General features: G+C 38.5%; 1 protein-coding gene across 43 annotated transcripts in view; it reads left to right on the top strand.

Annotated features, from left to right (window-relative positions):
- Positions 1 to 17,090, top strand: part of LOC126282273 (protein polybromo-1) — a 279,039-nt gene that overhangs the window by 65,598 nt on the left and 196,351 nt on the right. For all 43 annotated transcript variants that reach the window (XR_007551357.1, XR_007551356.1, XM_049981915.1 and 40 more), the window contains exons 8-11: positions 2,290 to 2,459; positions 2,538 to 2,650; positions 10,692 to 10,790; positions 15,726 to 15,788. Coding sequence is in view for 41 of the 43 variants with exons in the window: in XM_049981915.1 (XP_049837872.1) it covers positions 2,290 to 2,459; positions 2,538 to 2,650; positions 10,692 to 10,790; positions 15,726 to 15,788 (445 nt within the window). In the remaining 2 variants the exon portion in view is untranslated. The remainder of the gene's footprint in view (positions 1 to 2,289; positions 2,460 to 2,537; positions 2,651 to 10,691; positions 10,791 to 15,725; positions 15,789 to 17,090) is intronic.

The raw sequence follows: 17,090 nt of genomic DNA, 5'->3' as shown, positions 1-17,090 counted from the left end.
TATCTACTCATACACTTTCTGGTTCTGGGATATTTTATTTGTTACACATATACCCTACCACTTCCATAAGAATCAATTTAATCTAACAATATATACGAAAGTTACAATCAAAATAATGACAAAATCCGTCCGAAATCACCCCGTTTGATGGTAACAAATAAACAACTGACTGCACACCACGTGGGCATACTGAAATGCAGAGGTTACTTCAGTGCAACGTCTGCGAATATTGAGAAAGATCATGTTCCTCAAGAGTGTTTGCACTCGGATCACCATAGGTTACAGTGTTTTGATAACAATGAAATTTTATACAGCCATTTTTTAGTGTCATTCAAACTGAACTGGTGGGTAGGCACTCAAAAATATTGAAGTCCAAAAATAAGGGACACCCTTCTGTAGATGCTCAAGGAGAACTTCAAATCAGTAATTTTCACAAGCAGCGCAACTTGTCTCTGAAAGTACATGTGCAGGGACGGCTGAAAGGGTTCAGGAAGCACAGCTTAATTTATTGGTGAAGGGTCACACTGCAGTATGCTTACTGACAATACAAGGTGGAAGCTACTATTGTACTGACAATAGGATCTGTCCTGATCAAGGAACAACATTGGGAAGTGCTGGACATTGTGCAGCAGTTTTTGAGTACTTTCAAATGTGGAGGGAGGAAAGATAGACCAAGTGGCCTGTGGTAAAACACCATTTGACACTAGGATTATTCATCAGTGTTGTTGGGTGAATGATGGATACTCCTGGAGGAAGTGGAGAAGATGCTACAAACTGATGTGGGTGCAGTTTAGATGTGACAATAACATAATTTGCATCCAGTGAAGGTATGTCAATTAAAGGCACTAACATGTTGAAAAGTTATCAAAAAGTGTCATTTTCAGTACAATTAGTTGTAATTAAATATCAGTTAATGATATATTGGTGTTCAAAGCCTTCATTACACTATAAATTCAGAGACATAGATATAAACTGAAACTTCGTACATGTAGTGTAGTGGATAGAGGTGTGGAATTTTACCTGAAAGGTTGCCAGTTTTCATGTTGCTTTCTGCATATATTTTTTTTTATTCATTTTCATGTTTTGTAATAGGTTCTGGAATTTTCTTATAAATTTAACAATATTATGTTCTGTAATATTCAATGTTGTGTATACAGGGTGTCCCAGGAGGAGTGGCCAATACGCTGGGAAATGACAGGAATGATCATTTGAAGAAAAAGAAGTCTAGAAAACAAGGGCTATGAGTACTTCATCATCTATACTGTGAAACAAATATCTCCTACTGCAAGCTCTTTGCTTTCCATATTTTGAGAAGTAGTACTGTGGGCCAAAACAAGACAAAAATTTCTAGTGAACGTAGACTGTCCAGTGCATTGCTTAGGAGCTATGAGTACTTCATCTTCATTACTGTGAACAGTTTGAACTTTTCACTGTGTTTCTCGAACCACTCCATCACACTCCTGGGCTTGTGACACCGTGCATTATCTTTTTGAAAAATGCTACTGCCATCGGGAAACATGATAGTCATGAATGGGTGTATGATGTGTGCAACCAGTGTAAGAGACTCCTTGACCACACAATGCCTTGCTTGAGTGTCACTGGACCCACAGACACCAATGTGAATGTTTCCAGCATGTGAATATTGGGAAAATTCATATGGGCATCCGTGAGGCCAGTGTAATGGAGCCATTGCCAGCTTGTCTATGTCCCATGTATAGGCTTAAGTTTTAATCTGTGACACTGGTTTTTGAGAGTTGTATCAAACTGCTTTGGCAATTTGATGTTTTTAGTTCTGGATTCACGTACCATAAATATAAAAAATGTTGCAAAAATCTGATAGGCATGTGGTTTCCTTGTGAGATGAGAACAACTTACTGAGCTACCAGAAAGAAATAAAAAGGAAAGAGAGAAAGAAATATGAAAATAAATAGAAAAGCAAGACAAAATAGATTGGTGAAAACACTTTTGATTTGGAGAGTTTGGTAGTTGTAACTATTTCCTTGGCATAAAATGTATTAGCTGTTGGGCATTGGATACTAACTTTTGTTTAGGTTTTGTGAATGCAACTGTCAACAAGGGATTTGCTTGCTGGTGCAAGTATTCTTGTTAATTAGAAGAAACAGATAGTTGTTACGGTGGTACATCCTTTATGACGATATTCAACAGGTGCCACTTTCCCAAGAATTTAGTGTAATTAAACAGCCTTCTCCGTGTTCATATTTTATAACATATGTATTGTATTTTCATAATTTATTTTTATATATTTATTATAAATACGTTGATTTTCAGGAGTAAGAGGCTAAGAGGGTCCCAGTCTTTATCTGCCATTACAGCTGCCTTAAGAGATGAGGAGGAAGAATCTGAAGATGAAGGCCTTATAGAAGAAGATACTGCAGAGGACACTGACAATCCTCGTTGGCAGTTGTATGAGACCATAAAGAACAATACAAATAACCAAGGTAAATTGTGGTTGATGATTCTGAAATTGGTATACAAACTTCTTTCTTTTGTTTACTATTATTTTTTCTTTGTTGTAGGCCACCTCTTAAGTGAACCATTTTGGAAATTACCATCAAGAAGATATTATCCAGACTACTATAAGGAGATAAAGAATCCTATATCTCTTTCTCAGATTCGAAAAAAGCTTCAGGTAAGGAACCTGGTTCAATGTTTGCCTCTGAGATCATTTATTGCCATTTTGTGTGTTCTTTAGGTATTGGCAGTTGGATCGGAGAGGGGTATTGGTTTTTTGTGTCTGCTGATAATCTGGATGACTTTTGAGGGGGAAAACAGTTGTTAGCAGGTAGCATCTCGGGAATGTATTTGTACTGTCCCTCAGATATACAAAGACCACAAGCATGTGGGAGCTCACTTTGGTGTACATTATTTCCTTAGCATCTGTGCAGCCAAAATGATTTGACCCAAAATCTAAAAACCTCTAGTGGGTCAAGTGGGCCACTGCAAGATGCAGTTATCAACTGACAGTAAGAGCGTAATCAATCACAGGGTACATCCATACCAAAATACACGAGGGTTGGAACTTTAATAGTGGCAACAATTTATTTACAGCTCGTACAAAATAGATATGTGTTTCAAAGTTTTACTGATCTTAAAAGTAGTCACCAGCATTGTGTATAACACATTGCCAGCAATGTTGAAGTCGTAGGATACTCTCAGCAGTGTCAGTTGTGTTGACAGTTTGAGTGGCGCGGTGTATTGCCTGACGAATTTGTAGCACTTCTGAAGTGAATGCCGTGAAGTGTTTTCTTCAGTTTAGAAATAGAGTTGAACTTACGAGGGCTTAAGTCAGGGGAGTGCAGTAGCTGGTATAGCACTTAGCAGCTCCATCAGTCAAACAAGTCAGTTACAGCTTGCACTCTACGTGCTTGACCATTGTCCTGCAAAATGATGGTCAGGTCCTGCAGAAAGTGTCATCACTTCTGTCTCTAAGCTGGTTGCAGGTTGTGTTCCAAAAATGCACAGCATGTAGACAGAAGTGATGACACTTTCTGCAGGACCTGACCATCATTTTGCAGGACAATGGTCAAGCACGTAGAGTGCAAGCTGTAACTGACTTGTTTGACTGATGGAGCTGCTAAGTGCTATACCAGCTACTGCACTCCCCTGACTTAAACTGAAGAACACACTTCACGACATTTACTTTAGAACAGCTACAAATTCGTCGGGAAATACATCGCACCGCTCGAACTGTCTCCACAATTGGCACTATTAAGAGTATCCTACGACTTTCACAATGCTGGTGACTACTTTGAGGGTAGGTAAAACTTTGAAACACATATCTATTCTGTACGAGCTGTAAATAAATAGTTGCCACTATTAAAGTTCCAACCCTTGTATTTATAATGATTAAAATAAAAGAAATGACATTTGATGAAAGTAAAACCTTCCATATAGAAAAAAGTTAGTGTGTTATTACACCACTAAAATCAATCCACTTAGGAATGGTGTGCTGTTTATTGAAATTACCACTGCTAAAAAGCTGGCCACCTCCTCAAACTTAAAAAGTTTGGGAAATCTCAGTTTTGATGCGCTTAACTCGGGCAAATGTCTGATCCCTTACTGTGGTGTTATGAATACCGATGACGGAGAATTGCTGGAGGAATTGTGTGATAGAGTAATAGACATCAGAAACATAATGAAGCAGGTGGGTTGTAATCCCAAGCATTCTACCTTTTGAGTTAGTGAATTTGCCAGAGTACATTACTGCAGGCTTCATCCATCTAAAGGTATGACTGTATTTATTAAACCTCTCTTGGTTTAAGAGCTAAGCAATAAGGCCACACAACATTTGCATGTAATTGATGGATGATGTGTGATAGATGAAACAAGGTAGCACAGTAAGGAGGAGTCATATGCATGTGTACAGAGTAACACCGTATTTTCCTGACTATGATGCACTTTTTTCTTCAAAAAATTTCCTCCAGAATTCAGGTGCATCTTATACTCAGAATTAATATAAAAATTCCGGTGTTTGATTTAAAATCCCCCCCCAGTCTTAAAAATGGCCATATAATTGAAGCCCGGGAAACCTGTCTATCTGGCAACATTTGATTCAACTGGTTAGCATTACTGCACCTATCGCGATGAACTTGAGTCGCAGTGATTCGCAAGCTTGGTAATGCTGTCTTCCTCTTGCCCCATCATCACAAAACCAGAACACTATCTAGCCTGTGATGTATCATTGCAGTCTACAGTGCCAGTACACTTGACTTGAAAGTGATTTGCATTTTAAATAACAGTACAATATTTTTGTTAGTAGATAGTTTTCTAATGGAAAAAATAAGATAATCATATGATGGTGGCTCTAAATTGAAAGTAATAGCATATGCAGAAGAAAATGGAAACAGAGCAGCTTCGCGCCATTTTGGTCCTCCTCCAACAGAAGAAACCATTCGTGATTAGTGGGCTAGTAAATAAGAACTGTAAAAAAAAATGAAGAAGATTAAATCTGCAAAAGAGGATTGAATGCAAAAGGACCAAAACTAGATCATGATGATGATGATGATGATGATGATGATGATGATGATGTATTGAAATGGATTTAAGGACATTGACAAAATGGCATTGAAATTAGTATGAAAATGATTCAAATACACTCTCGTAAGCTAGTGTTACAGTGAAACTTAACAGACTTTAAGGGCGGAATTTGTTGGCGCTGCAGGTTTATGAAGCATCATGGACTTAGGATGCGAACCAAAACCAAAATATCTCAGAAAATGCCACAAGAGTACGAAGAGAGAATACTATTATTCCATTGCTTTATTATGCAACATAGAGAGAAACCCATGTGGAACCAAGCCAAATAGTGAACATGGACAAAACTCCTCTGATGTTTGGTGTGCCAAGCAACAGAACTGTTGCCATGAAAAAGGCTAAAACAGTGCATTTTTTTATGTCCACTTGTTTTTATAATTACAAACACTGTTGTCCTTTCATGTTGTGCTGATGGTATTAAACATAATCCAGTGAATATTTTCAAGCCCAAAACATTGCCAAAAACTTCTGAAATACCACCAGGTGGTGGTGTTAAACTACATGACAAGGGCTGGATGGACTATGCTGGTATGGAATTATGGATTGAGAGAGAAGGAAAGGGGCTTTATTGAAGAAGAGTTCTCTAGAATTCACACAAGTTTGTGGCCATAGATGTGAAAAAAGAAGTTTGTTGTACATTTTTGGGTCACAGTTGCATTCACGACCATGTCACAGCTTGTGAATTCTTCTCTTCTTGTGCTGGATCAGTTTAGTGTCGAAAAATTCTGTGACAGATAAATTGAGACAGGGAAATACATAGCATGATGTTTTTCTGGGAGGACTTAATTCACAATTGCAACTGCTTGATGTCTTGATAAATAAAACATTGAAAGTATATGTGAAAGGACTGGAACAAATGGATGATGGATGAAACCCATCACGAATTCACACTGAAGGGAGCCTCAAAATGACTTGCAATCAAAGAAGTGTGTCAATGAATAAAACAGTCATGGTCTAGAGTGAGGGAAGACATTATTGTTAAATCTTTCCAGAAGAGTGGCATAAGTGATGTTCTTGATGGCAGTGAAGACCATCCTGTATATGAATAGGACAACGAAAATGACGAAGAGGAAGAGGAAGAAGAAGAAGAAAGTTCAAATGACAATTTTCAGGGATTTTAAATATCACTTCAGTTCTACAAACTAAGAATTTTTTTAACTGGATTTGCAATCTAATAATAAAAAAGGTTAAAAATGTATTTTTAAAAAATTGCTTAAAATATTAAGGTGTGTGTGAATTGCTCTCATGATCTTGCAACGTAGAATCAAAACTGAAATATTTAGGAAGAAAAAGAAGGTGTGGGAGATCAGTCCCCAAGGGATAATCTTATGTGGAATGGAAAAAACAGATACAAATCAATGCAGCTGCATGAATGTGACATTCAGTGGTTAAGAGTGTCTCCTGTGTTGACATGTCTACAAAGACACAGACCAGCAGTGGAAGCACAGATACATCCTCCTGTAAGTATAATTGCAAAGTAAACATTACTTCCACGATAATCAGTTGCAAGCAGGCCCATCCAAGAAAGTACTGACAGTGCTAAAATGCAAACTACACCACAGGAAAGAGTGGCAGTATCGGCAATTTATTGGTCCTTTCATAATTTTACAGTGTTATAGTTTCAGTCAGCTTAGTACAGGTGGGACACAATTCTTAGGGAAATACGCATAAATAGACAGATGTGTTTAATGGGAGGACAGGACAATGATTGGCTCTAATCCTGTTTAAGGAACTATCCTGGTTTTTGTTTGGAGTGTTTTTGGTGGAATATGAACCACCTCAGAGAGGATGGCAAGACAGGAGGAGCCTCCACCCTCCTGAATCTAAGGCCAGTGCAAAAGTATTACCTAAGTCAGTTACACCAGACATGCAGTTCTCAGACATTTGAACAGACTTGCAACAAGTCAGCTTAATAACATAAACAATTACTGTGCACTGCTCATTGAGCATTTTGATGCTTTTCACTGCACACCAATCCCACAAACTTGAAGAGGACTCTAGGGGCCACAACAGTGCTACCACACATCTCTTATATCTCCATGTGCTCCCTTCTATCTCTCTGAGAAACTGAATCTACATCCCCATATGAGGTGTAGATGGTGAAACATTAGTATTTTGCACTAGCAATTACAAATTTTTGTATTAATAACCCCTACAGTGAGTTCTCTGTGTAATCTTTAACTATATAATGTGCAGCATTTGAGAGTTATGCTTTGATTGTCTTTTTAAATAAATGTATTTTAGTTATCTCTTTCACACTCTTGGGGGATTATTTATTTAGTTTAAATCCGTGGATAAGAATGCTGTTCAGAATTTTTTGTGCTTTTTGCCTTGATATATCAAACGATGGAAACGCCCTGGTAGAATAACAACAATATAAATAGGATAGATTACCATTCCTAACGTTGAGGAGGCATTGTGCGGCAGAGTGGCACATTTAAAAGTAGACAAAGCTGTTAGAGAAAATCCTCCTCCAGATTTGGAAAAAAAGACAAACATTCATACATGCACAACTCACACGCATTGTCTCTGGATACTGAGGTGCAACAGGAGTGAGCAGTGATCTCACTCCTGCTTGGGGCGTGTAATGGTGAAACCTGTGTGAAAGGAGGCCTGTGACTGCCTCTGCCTCTGGTAGCATCACAGGCTGACTGCTAAAGTTACAGACGTGATGGCACACTCAACCCTTGATGGAGATCCCAGTACGAAATTTTTGTTGAACTGGATAAAATGTGGTAAAGTATGTATTTTACGCAGATTATGTTACACTGGAAAGGAACTGAGAATGATGAATAAAAAATTTAAACGTTCTTCAGCATTGTCACTCATACAACTTATTTTCAAGATGGTTACTTTCTTTAGTTTTGGGCTTTCGTGCAATGTGCGGTCATAAAGTGTGATCTAATGTCAAAAACACAGGTTTTATATTACGGAAAAACAGATGTCCAGAACAGAACATTAATAAGGAAAATAAATATGTTTGTATTGAAAATGTAAGTAACTTCTGTCTGATGTTCCTTATTTTAGAATAATTGTTTGTGAAAAAATTTTCCCAAAATATGACATACTTTTGAAACAGCTTCTGTCACTCTTTTTCTAAAATTACAAGCACCCGAAAAGCAAGACTAGTCAGCTATCATTTTCAGAAGTATTTGAACATTTCTCTATTATTTGTGCTGTTTAGGAATAAAGGTTCAAAGTCCTTAGGATACCACTACACAGCTTGAGCAAATATGAGTTGAGGCCACTGTTTATTCCACTTACACTGGCTACAAAAGTTTTCCTTTTATTGCACCCAGTTATCAACAACAACAACAACAACAACAACAATAATAATAATAAAGTTGCAGCCCTATGTCGTACTTGTTTGGAACATATGCCTCTCTGTCTTTCCCTGTCATCCGACCATATTTCCCTCTCCAATTGGCTTTCTCCTTCACACATGCCTTCACTCTGATGATGCATCTGTGCCTTGGGTTTTTCCTTAGGTCTTTTGCCTCCTGTTGTCATTTCATTTGCTTGTCTTGGTATCCTGTCAACTCTTATTCTTTCAACATGCCCATACCATTTCAATTATATCTTTTCTATGGTCTCTCGAATAGACTTCTTTTTCACTACTTTGAACCATGCCATTCCTTACCGTACCCACTATTCTGCCTCTTCGAAATTTCATCTTGCTAGCCTGGCGACATATTCTGTGCAGGGGGGGGGGGGGGGGGGGGGCAGCGACGACGACATATTCTGTGCTTGTTTTCACTGATGACCCATCCGCAGAAATAATCAGATATGAAGTCTGTTGTAGGAAATCAACTAGTCACTCCTCTCAACCTCACATGCCACACATCTGTATCTAGGCAGCAAGGAAAAAAAAGGGCAAGATGTAGGAAAAAAACCTCTACAGAAAATTTACTCTTGTACTGAGTACACTCATGAAAGTGTTGAGGACACACATGGAGAAACTGAGAGTTAAGTTTTAAAAGTGCCAGTACACCTATTGTGAGGAGGTGCAATATCCTTAAAAAGAATGAACCCATCAGGGAGAGGACTAAAAGAGGTGCAGCCAACTTAGTGACATATCTCACATCTCCCCCAACCAAAAACTTGCATACAATCACTTTAGTGGCTTATTCCCTTCCCACAGATCACGTTATATGTTTGTACCTGTAACACTCTGAATATGTTAACAATATATATTGAACCAACCTGATTGAAGGAATTGTTAATACATCAGTAGAATATTAGGGGCACATTCCCTCTCCCTTAATCATGTTGCCTGGGTTTCCTTACATGTATCTTGTAGTGTGTTGCTTTATTGTTGGCAGCATCAGGTATCATAGGAAGTCTCTCTAAATCATTACACGTGTACGGAACATAAACAGTCCTTGTAGTGATCCCAACTTTACCTTTTTCATAGTGATTTGTATCAGCATCATCCAGTGTGTTCCGAGATGTTTGATTTTTGGTAGGTGCATCCCTATCACTGTGATAAACTAAGAAAGTGTAAGCTACAGACTGTTATTCAGTCCTCTTTTTCAGAGCCTAGCACCTTTCTGATTTTCAGTTATTTTGGTACTGGAGATGATTATTTACATCATTCTCTTGAGGTTTTGAGCATAGTAGGATATTCCCACACAAATTACTTGTCAATTTGGAATTTGAAGTTTCAGCTTTAATTTTGAGTTCTGTCGCACCAGACAGATCGGCTATTTGGAGTTGTTTACTCTGTGTTGGGTTTAATCCCTATTTTCCCCGAATAATACTAGTCAGTGTCACACATATTGACGCTAAGTTTTGGGATATCGGTAAAAAGTAAATTTCCAAGCAAGAATGAGGGCACAGTGTAACAGCCATTCTCAGCTTGTTTTTATGTCAAACTGTAAGAAACAGTTCATATATAAAGGCACAAAATAAATGGTCTATGTGACCACTATGATCTTAAACATTTTGAATTAGGGTAGATCACTATTAACCAGACAGACGAGGCATTGAGTGGCAGACAGGAACATTTAAAAGTACAGTGAAAAGTACACAAAGCTGTCAGACACAATCCTCCTTCACATTAAGAAAAACACACACACACACACACACACACACACACACACACACACACCATGTTTATACATAATGTCGTCTACTTTTAAATGTGCCATCTGCCTATCACCATCTTTTCTCTGTTGTAAGTAGCAGTTGATCCTAATTCTTATTGTCTTTGCCAGATTTTTCACCATGGTCCTCAGATTATTTTGTGTATTACTTTTAAATCCAGGAGGGATGATGCTGACTTGCGTACTACCTTACGTGGTGTATTGTCAAGTAGAAGTGGCAAGTTTAAACCCCACTCTCTTAACACACAGGTTATGCTGAAAGGGACAAAAAATTCTGATGCCTAGGGAGAAGTGTACCTACCTGTTCTTTGATAAGGGTTAAATGTTCAGCTCTGTAAAGTGGTCTGAATTATATAGGGAGTGATGAGTCTTTGGAAATTTTAAATAATGGCACAGTTAATAATGTTTTTTCTACATCAGTTTTACAGAAAAACTCGTATTTGTGAAATTATTTTTAAGAATATCTTAAACTGATATTTATGTTGTAGTCATTATGTGTAAATTTGTATTGTTTTGGAACCATTGTTTCAGAGAGGTGAATATGGAACAGTTAGTGAAGTGGCTGGTGACATGAATATCATGTTTGAAAATGCAAAGAAGTACAACAGGGCTGATTCTCGTCTTTATAAGGTTTGTAATACATTATTTACAAAGAAATTGTATATTCAGGTAGCAGAACTCTTTCTTTCTTAAACAACTAAATTTGGTCAGTTCATGACAATGTTCACATATATGAAATGCCTTTGGTAGTACGAATAGCTTCAGTGTTACATAAAAATAAAACAATAATCAAAGTAAAGACAGCCAGTTGGAATGTGCACAGTTGTGAAATTTAAATCAGGTGTGTTGGTAATTTTGAATAGTGTATTGCTCCATCCTGTGCATTGTGACTTGCTTGTGTCCTCCTCGGCATGCTATTTGTGAGGTGGTCAAGACGTTACTGCTTAACCTGCATGACTCTTCCAATGGTGGCCTTTCTGAGAGGTAGTGCAGTATGTAATGAGAATCCCTGTGACAGTGCACTGCAAGTTTCAACTTAACGTGTAGCATTCTCACGTATGTTAATGTCTAGCACTCTCATGCATGTTAATGTCATCCAATAATGAACAGATTCCTGCTTCCTGATGAAAGGCTTTAATGAAGTGGGCACAGTGTACTTGTGCATTATCATCCTGAAAGACAAACCTGTTACCAAAATGTTGGACTGGAGAGCTGGACAGTAGGTTGGAAGAGCCTCTCAGGATACAGCACATACATCAAATAACTGTATACACATTAGTTTCCTTAGGTCTTTCTCGTACTTTCATCACGGGGTCGGCCCTGTTTCTATGAATTCGGCAATGTTACTGTTAGAGGTTGACTAGAATACTCTCAAATTCTGAGGGTGGCAGGGGTAAAATACAGGGAGTGAAAGGCTATTTACAATTTGCACAGTAACCAGATAGCAGTTATAAGAATCGAGGGGCATGAAAAGGAAGCAGTGGTTGGGAAGGGAGTGAGACAAGGTTGTAGCCCCTCCCCGATATTATTCAATCTGTATATTGAGCAAGCAGTGAAGGAAACAAAAGAAAAATTCGGAGTGGGTATTAAAATCCATGGAGATGAAATAAAAACTTTGAGGTTCGCCAATGACATTGTGATTCTGTCAGAGACCGCAAAGGACTTAGAAGAGCAGTTGAACGGAATGGATAATGTCTTGAAAGGAGGATATAAGATGAACATCAACAAAAGCAAAACGAGGATAATGGAATGTAGTCGAATTAAGTCAGGTGATGCTGAGGGAATTAGCAGTAAAGGAGTTTTGCTATTTGGGGAGCAAAATAACTGATGATAGTCGAAGTAGAGAGGATATAAAATGTAGACTGGTAATGGCAAGGAAAGCATTTCTGAAGAAGAGAAATTTGTTAACATCGTGTATAGATTTAAGTCTCAGGAAGTCATTTCTGAAAGTATTTGTATGGAGTATGGAAGTGAAACATGGACGATAAATAGTTTGGACACGAAGAGAGTAGAAGCTTTCAAAATGTGGTGCTACAGAAGAATGCTGAAGATTAGATGGGTAGATCATACAACTAATGAGGAGGTATTGAATAGGATTGGGGAGAAGTGTAAGTTTGGGGCACAACTTGACTAGAAGAAGGGATCGGTTGGTAGGACATGTTCTGAGGCATCAAGGGATCACCAGTTTAGTATTGGAGGGCAGCGTGGAGGGTAAAAATCGTAGAGGGAGACCAAGAGATGACTACACTAAGCAGATTCAGAAGGATGTAGGTTGCAGTAGGTACTGGGAGATGAAGCAGCTTGCGCAGGATAGAGTAGCATGGAGAGCTGCATCAAACCAGTCTCAGGACTGAAGACAACAACAACACTGTTAGAGGGTCGCTGGGTGCCCTTCCTGTTGCCACCCCATATCCCCCCTGTTACAGAATTAGTGTACCCCTGGTGTCTGCGTAGAGTGAAGCCATGAAATAATGTGCGTTTTCAAGTGTCTGCGAGTCGTGTAACTGAGGCGGGACATGGAGACCAGCCTGGTATTCACCTAATGGGATGTGGAAAACTACCTAAAAACCACATCCAGGCTGGCTGGCACACCTGCCCTCATCATTAATGTGCCGGGTGCATTCGATCCATGGTCAGCCCAGGAAGCAGCACATTAGCACTCTCAGTTAACCTGGCGGGTATGCAGAGAATTTGCCACGTTAGTGAAATACTATATTTTCCAGTGCGATTGATAAAAGCCTATTTTCGTTTGTTTAGCCATGTTGACAATCCATTTATATGTACAATATTTTGAGAAGAGTCAGCTACAGCATCAACTTGTGGACTTAACTAGGTTATTCACTGAAACATTGTACGTAAAAATGGTATTCTCACTCCAGCTGGAAATACGAAAACAAATTTAGCTTGTGAATGCTATGTTGCATTGTTGAGGTAATCATTTATTGGAATAGTTACATGTGCTGTGTAGTAAACTTAGTGTATTTATTTGTATTGACAGGTATCAGTGTCTTTAAAGATGTGTTAATAATCTGAGAGTTAAAATTCTGTAAATAAATGAAATGATAAATGCTGTTACCGTGTACAGCAGGCATTGAGTGGGCAGACTGGTACAATGAAAAAGACTGCTAGATATCACTCAGCTATAAATCAAAAGTCCTTCGTTCGACCTATACATCAACAATTGTGTACATGTGTTAGCCCCCTCACCCCCACCTACACACACACACACACACACACACACACACACACACACACACACACAGGGCCACTATCATCTAAGGGCCTTAGCACCTGTAGACGACAGTGTTCATGTGCATGCATGTTGTGTTTGTGTGAATATGGTGTCTTTGTTGTCTGTGTCTGCTGAAGGACTTAACTCTGATAGCTGAATAATGTCTAGCAGTCTTTTACAATGTGAAGATAGTAACTGTTCTCGAAAGAACAGATACTATTGATGACCGTGCAGCTTCTCTAGAATAAATGATAATTAATTGAAAGCCTCGGCTGCCAACAGATGCATGCGCAAGTAATAAGTGGATCGGCAAATATCTATTAGGTACGTTACATATGTAGAACTGTGGACAGTTGAGAATGTGGGTCTCACAGGAAGCGTGCAAGGGATAAGTCCATGCAGTTGCACTATTCATCTGTGTCCTCAGTGGCTCAGATGGATAGAGCATCTGCCATGTAAGCAGGAGATCCCGGGTTCGAGTCCCGGTCGGGGCACACATTTTCAGCTGTCCCCATTGAGGTATATCAACACCACCTGTCGGCAGCTGAGGGTTTCAATTAATTATCGCTTTTTCGTTGTGCTTGTCTGCCACTCAAGACCACCTCTATGTGGTGAGTAGAATTTATTCTTTCATTGTTGATCGTGGTATTTATTCACTTTCAAGGTCTATAGAACTTTGACAGTGATTTACTTCTGTGTTTACAAAGAGAGCATTTCACGATTAACTTACCAACACTGGTAGTTATGTAATTTCTTTTCCAGAGCTTGTTTTTGAGGAGTATAGATCTCACAATCACTTTATATTGTGAATATTTTAATCCTTTTTTGTGTGGCAAATAATCAACTGTATACTGTTTCTCAGTTAACAGTAGCTTCCAGTTCCAACAACCAGAGTGCAGATATGTGTCCATCATGAGCACATCTCCTAATTGCTCAGTTGTATTTTAAAGCTTTACTATTTAGTGTATTAAAGTGTGTGTGGTGTTGTGCAAAAATTACTTTAATTTTGTAGTTTACTAGCCCCCTTTTCCTTTACTTTTAAACTGACCATCTCAACATCTCTAGCTAAGAAACTAGTAACGATATCATTTGTGGGATGTAGGGCTGAAATATACAATAAGTTTTTGTGAGATAGTCACTCCATTTCTTTAAGACAGTGTGCCTGGTTTGTGTAAAATCGTATTTCAGTGAATAACAAAAATTCTTTCATACACTGAAGGCTAAACATTTTGAGCAATTTGAGGCTCATTTCTTGTGGTAATTCACATAAATATATAATATTTTTTGTCGAGATGCTAAAAAATTTTATTGATAGGAAAATACATCCACCATTTTTCTGAAGAGCCTGAAGAAGAAAGCCAGTACTTAAATCAGAGCCAGAAGGTAACAGTAAAATATGCATTGTATTATATAGATAAATGGCAGACCTATCCATCTTTGAAAATTATTCTATGGCAGAAAACTCCCAACTACAAAAGCTAGAGTAAGACTTCATCACAAAAAGATCCTAGTCAAGAATTTAAATTTTTCAAGAGAGTGAAAAAACACCCTAAATAGTTTCATAACCCCTTGCCATCAGTTGCTTTTGTTATGAAGCCTTCAGTTGATGTGAGGTTTGCAGCAATATGAATACACTGCCTTTTGTATTGTGTTCAAAGTTCAAAATTTGTGAATTTCTAAGGGTCAAAACTGCTGAGGTCATCAGTTCCCAGACTTACACACTACTTAAGCTAAAACACACACACACACACACACACACACACACACACACACACACACACACACGGGAGGGTTCGAACCCCTGGTGGGAGGGGCCGCGCAATCTGTGACATTGCACCTCAAACCGCATGGCCACTCCGCGCAGCTGTATTGTGTTGAAATGGGCTTGGGCCACCAAAATTCATGCTCGTATGATACAACTGCAGTTGATAATAAGTAAATAGTTGAGATTAGGTATCCTGTTGCTGAGGCATAATAGTCCCATATTGGCTTAACATTGGAGGAAGGAAATGGAGTTTATTTGGGACCCTAGATAATAGGAATTACAGTATGTGTTTGATGTGAACAGAAAATCCACATATTAATTATAAGAAATGTTAATTGGGAGAAGTTTTAAATAAAAATAGAAGAAAGACAATGAGACTGGCTTTGTGATAGGTTCTGTATGCACTTCACAAATGGTGTCCATGATAATTTGGCCGATGATAATTCAGCAGAATTCAGAACTTGCATGAAAAGTTTCATTGTAGATAGCAAAAAATTTCCTTTATGCCTTTCCACATGTGGCTGTTTTATGTTGTGTATTTCATGTTATTTTGTCTTGTAAATTTCAGGATGCAGCGAAATTACAAAAAATAATGCAAGCTAAAGTTCAAGAACTATTGGAGTTCGACCAGGTAACAATTAATTCTCAATAATTTCTGTTTTCTATGGTAAAAGTTTTTTAAGTCATGTATTTTGTCGTTTCCTCTAAAGAAAGGTACAACTATGTGTGGAATTTGCAGATACATTACCTTAGGTTTCTTCTACTAAGTATGCTAAATTTTTAAACATTTTTAGTGCAGTGAAGATTTCTGAGATTTACTTGTGCACCTAAACCTGGTTTCATCCTGATTTAATTTAGTAATCAATAAAATATGATGGTATAAATTTTTGTCCTTGGTTAATGTTACTGTCTCTGCAACTACAACACAAAACTGTGTTTTTTTGGTTGTGGCTGTGTTACTACATTGTCTGGAGAAGAAGAAGAAGAAGAAGAAGAAGAAGAAGAAATCAAGAAATAATTAATGTAGAGTAATGAAATTTTGGGAATACATTTGTATAGGTAACAAATTTAAATGATTAATGTAATTGTGAGAAAAACCATTGCAAATTTGAAATGGTAGTACTGTAATAAACAGTGTAACTGCCAGAATGTTAACTTTAAGAATACAAAATTGCTTGCATTGTGTCATACGTGTGTGGGATGGAGTTCCATGCCTGTTGCATGTGGTCAGTCAATACCCATATGGTCAATGCTGATTATCCATGACACTGGCATTGTCGTCAAATGATGGTCCATACATGCTCAATTGGAGGCAGATCTTGTGATAGAGCAGGCCAAGGCAACATGTTGTTGTTCTGTAGAGCATGTTCGATAATGACAGCAGCATGTGAGTGGTGTTTGTTTGGAAAACATCCCCTGGAATACTGTTCATGAATGGCAGCACAGTAGGTTGAATCATAAGATTGACATACAAATCTGCAGTCAGGGTGCATGGGGTAACCACGAGATTGTTCCTGCTGTCACACAAAATTGCACTGCAGACCATAACTCCATGTGTACATCCAGTGTTTCTAGAGCACAAGCAGGTTAGTTACAGGCACTCACCTGACCTCTTTCGAACCAAGACACGGCCATCACTGGCACTGAGGCAGAACCAGCTTTCATTAGCAAAAACAACAGATCTCCATTCTGCTCCCCACTGAGCTCTCTTGACACCACTGAAATCCCAAAGAGTGGTGATTTGGGGCCAGTGGAATGCACAAAAACAGGGCATTCGGCACAGAACTGTCCTTAAAGTGACAGATTTGTACCAGTTCATGTGTCACTTTAGCTTCAATCTCGAAGGTAACTAACACTTGTGTATTTAAAGCAAACCGGATTTGCATCCTCCTAGTGGTGCTGCTAGCACCACTCCTATGCGACTGGTGCAAAA

This window comes from Schistocerca gregaria, chromosome 7, assembly GCF_023897955.1.
Source record: "Schistocerca gregaria isolate iqSchGreg1 chromosome 7, iqSchGreg1.2, whole genome shotgun sequence".
In the NCBI taxonomy this organism is placed as follows: Eukaryota; Metazoa; Arthropoda; class Insecta; order Orthoptera; family Acrididae; genus Schistocerca; species Schistocerca gregaria.
The sequence above is the reverse complement of the archived record's forward strand: the minus strand, read 5'-3'. Positions and strand labels throughout refer to the sequence as shown.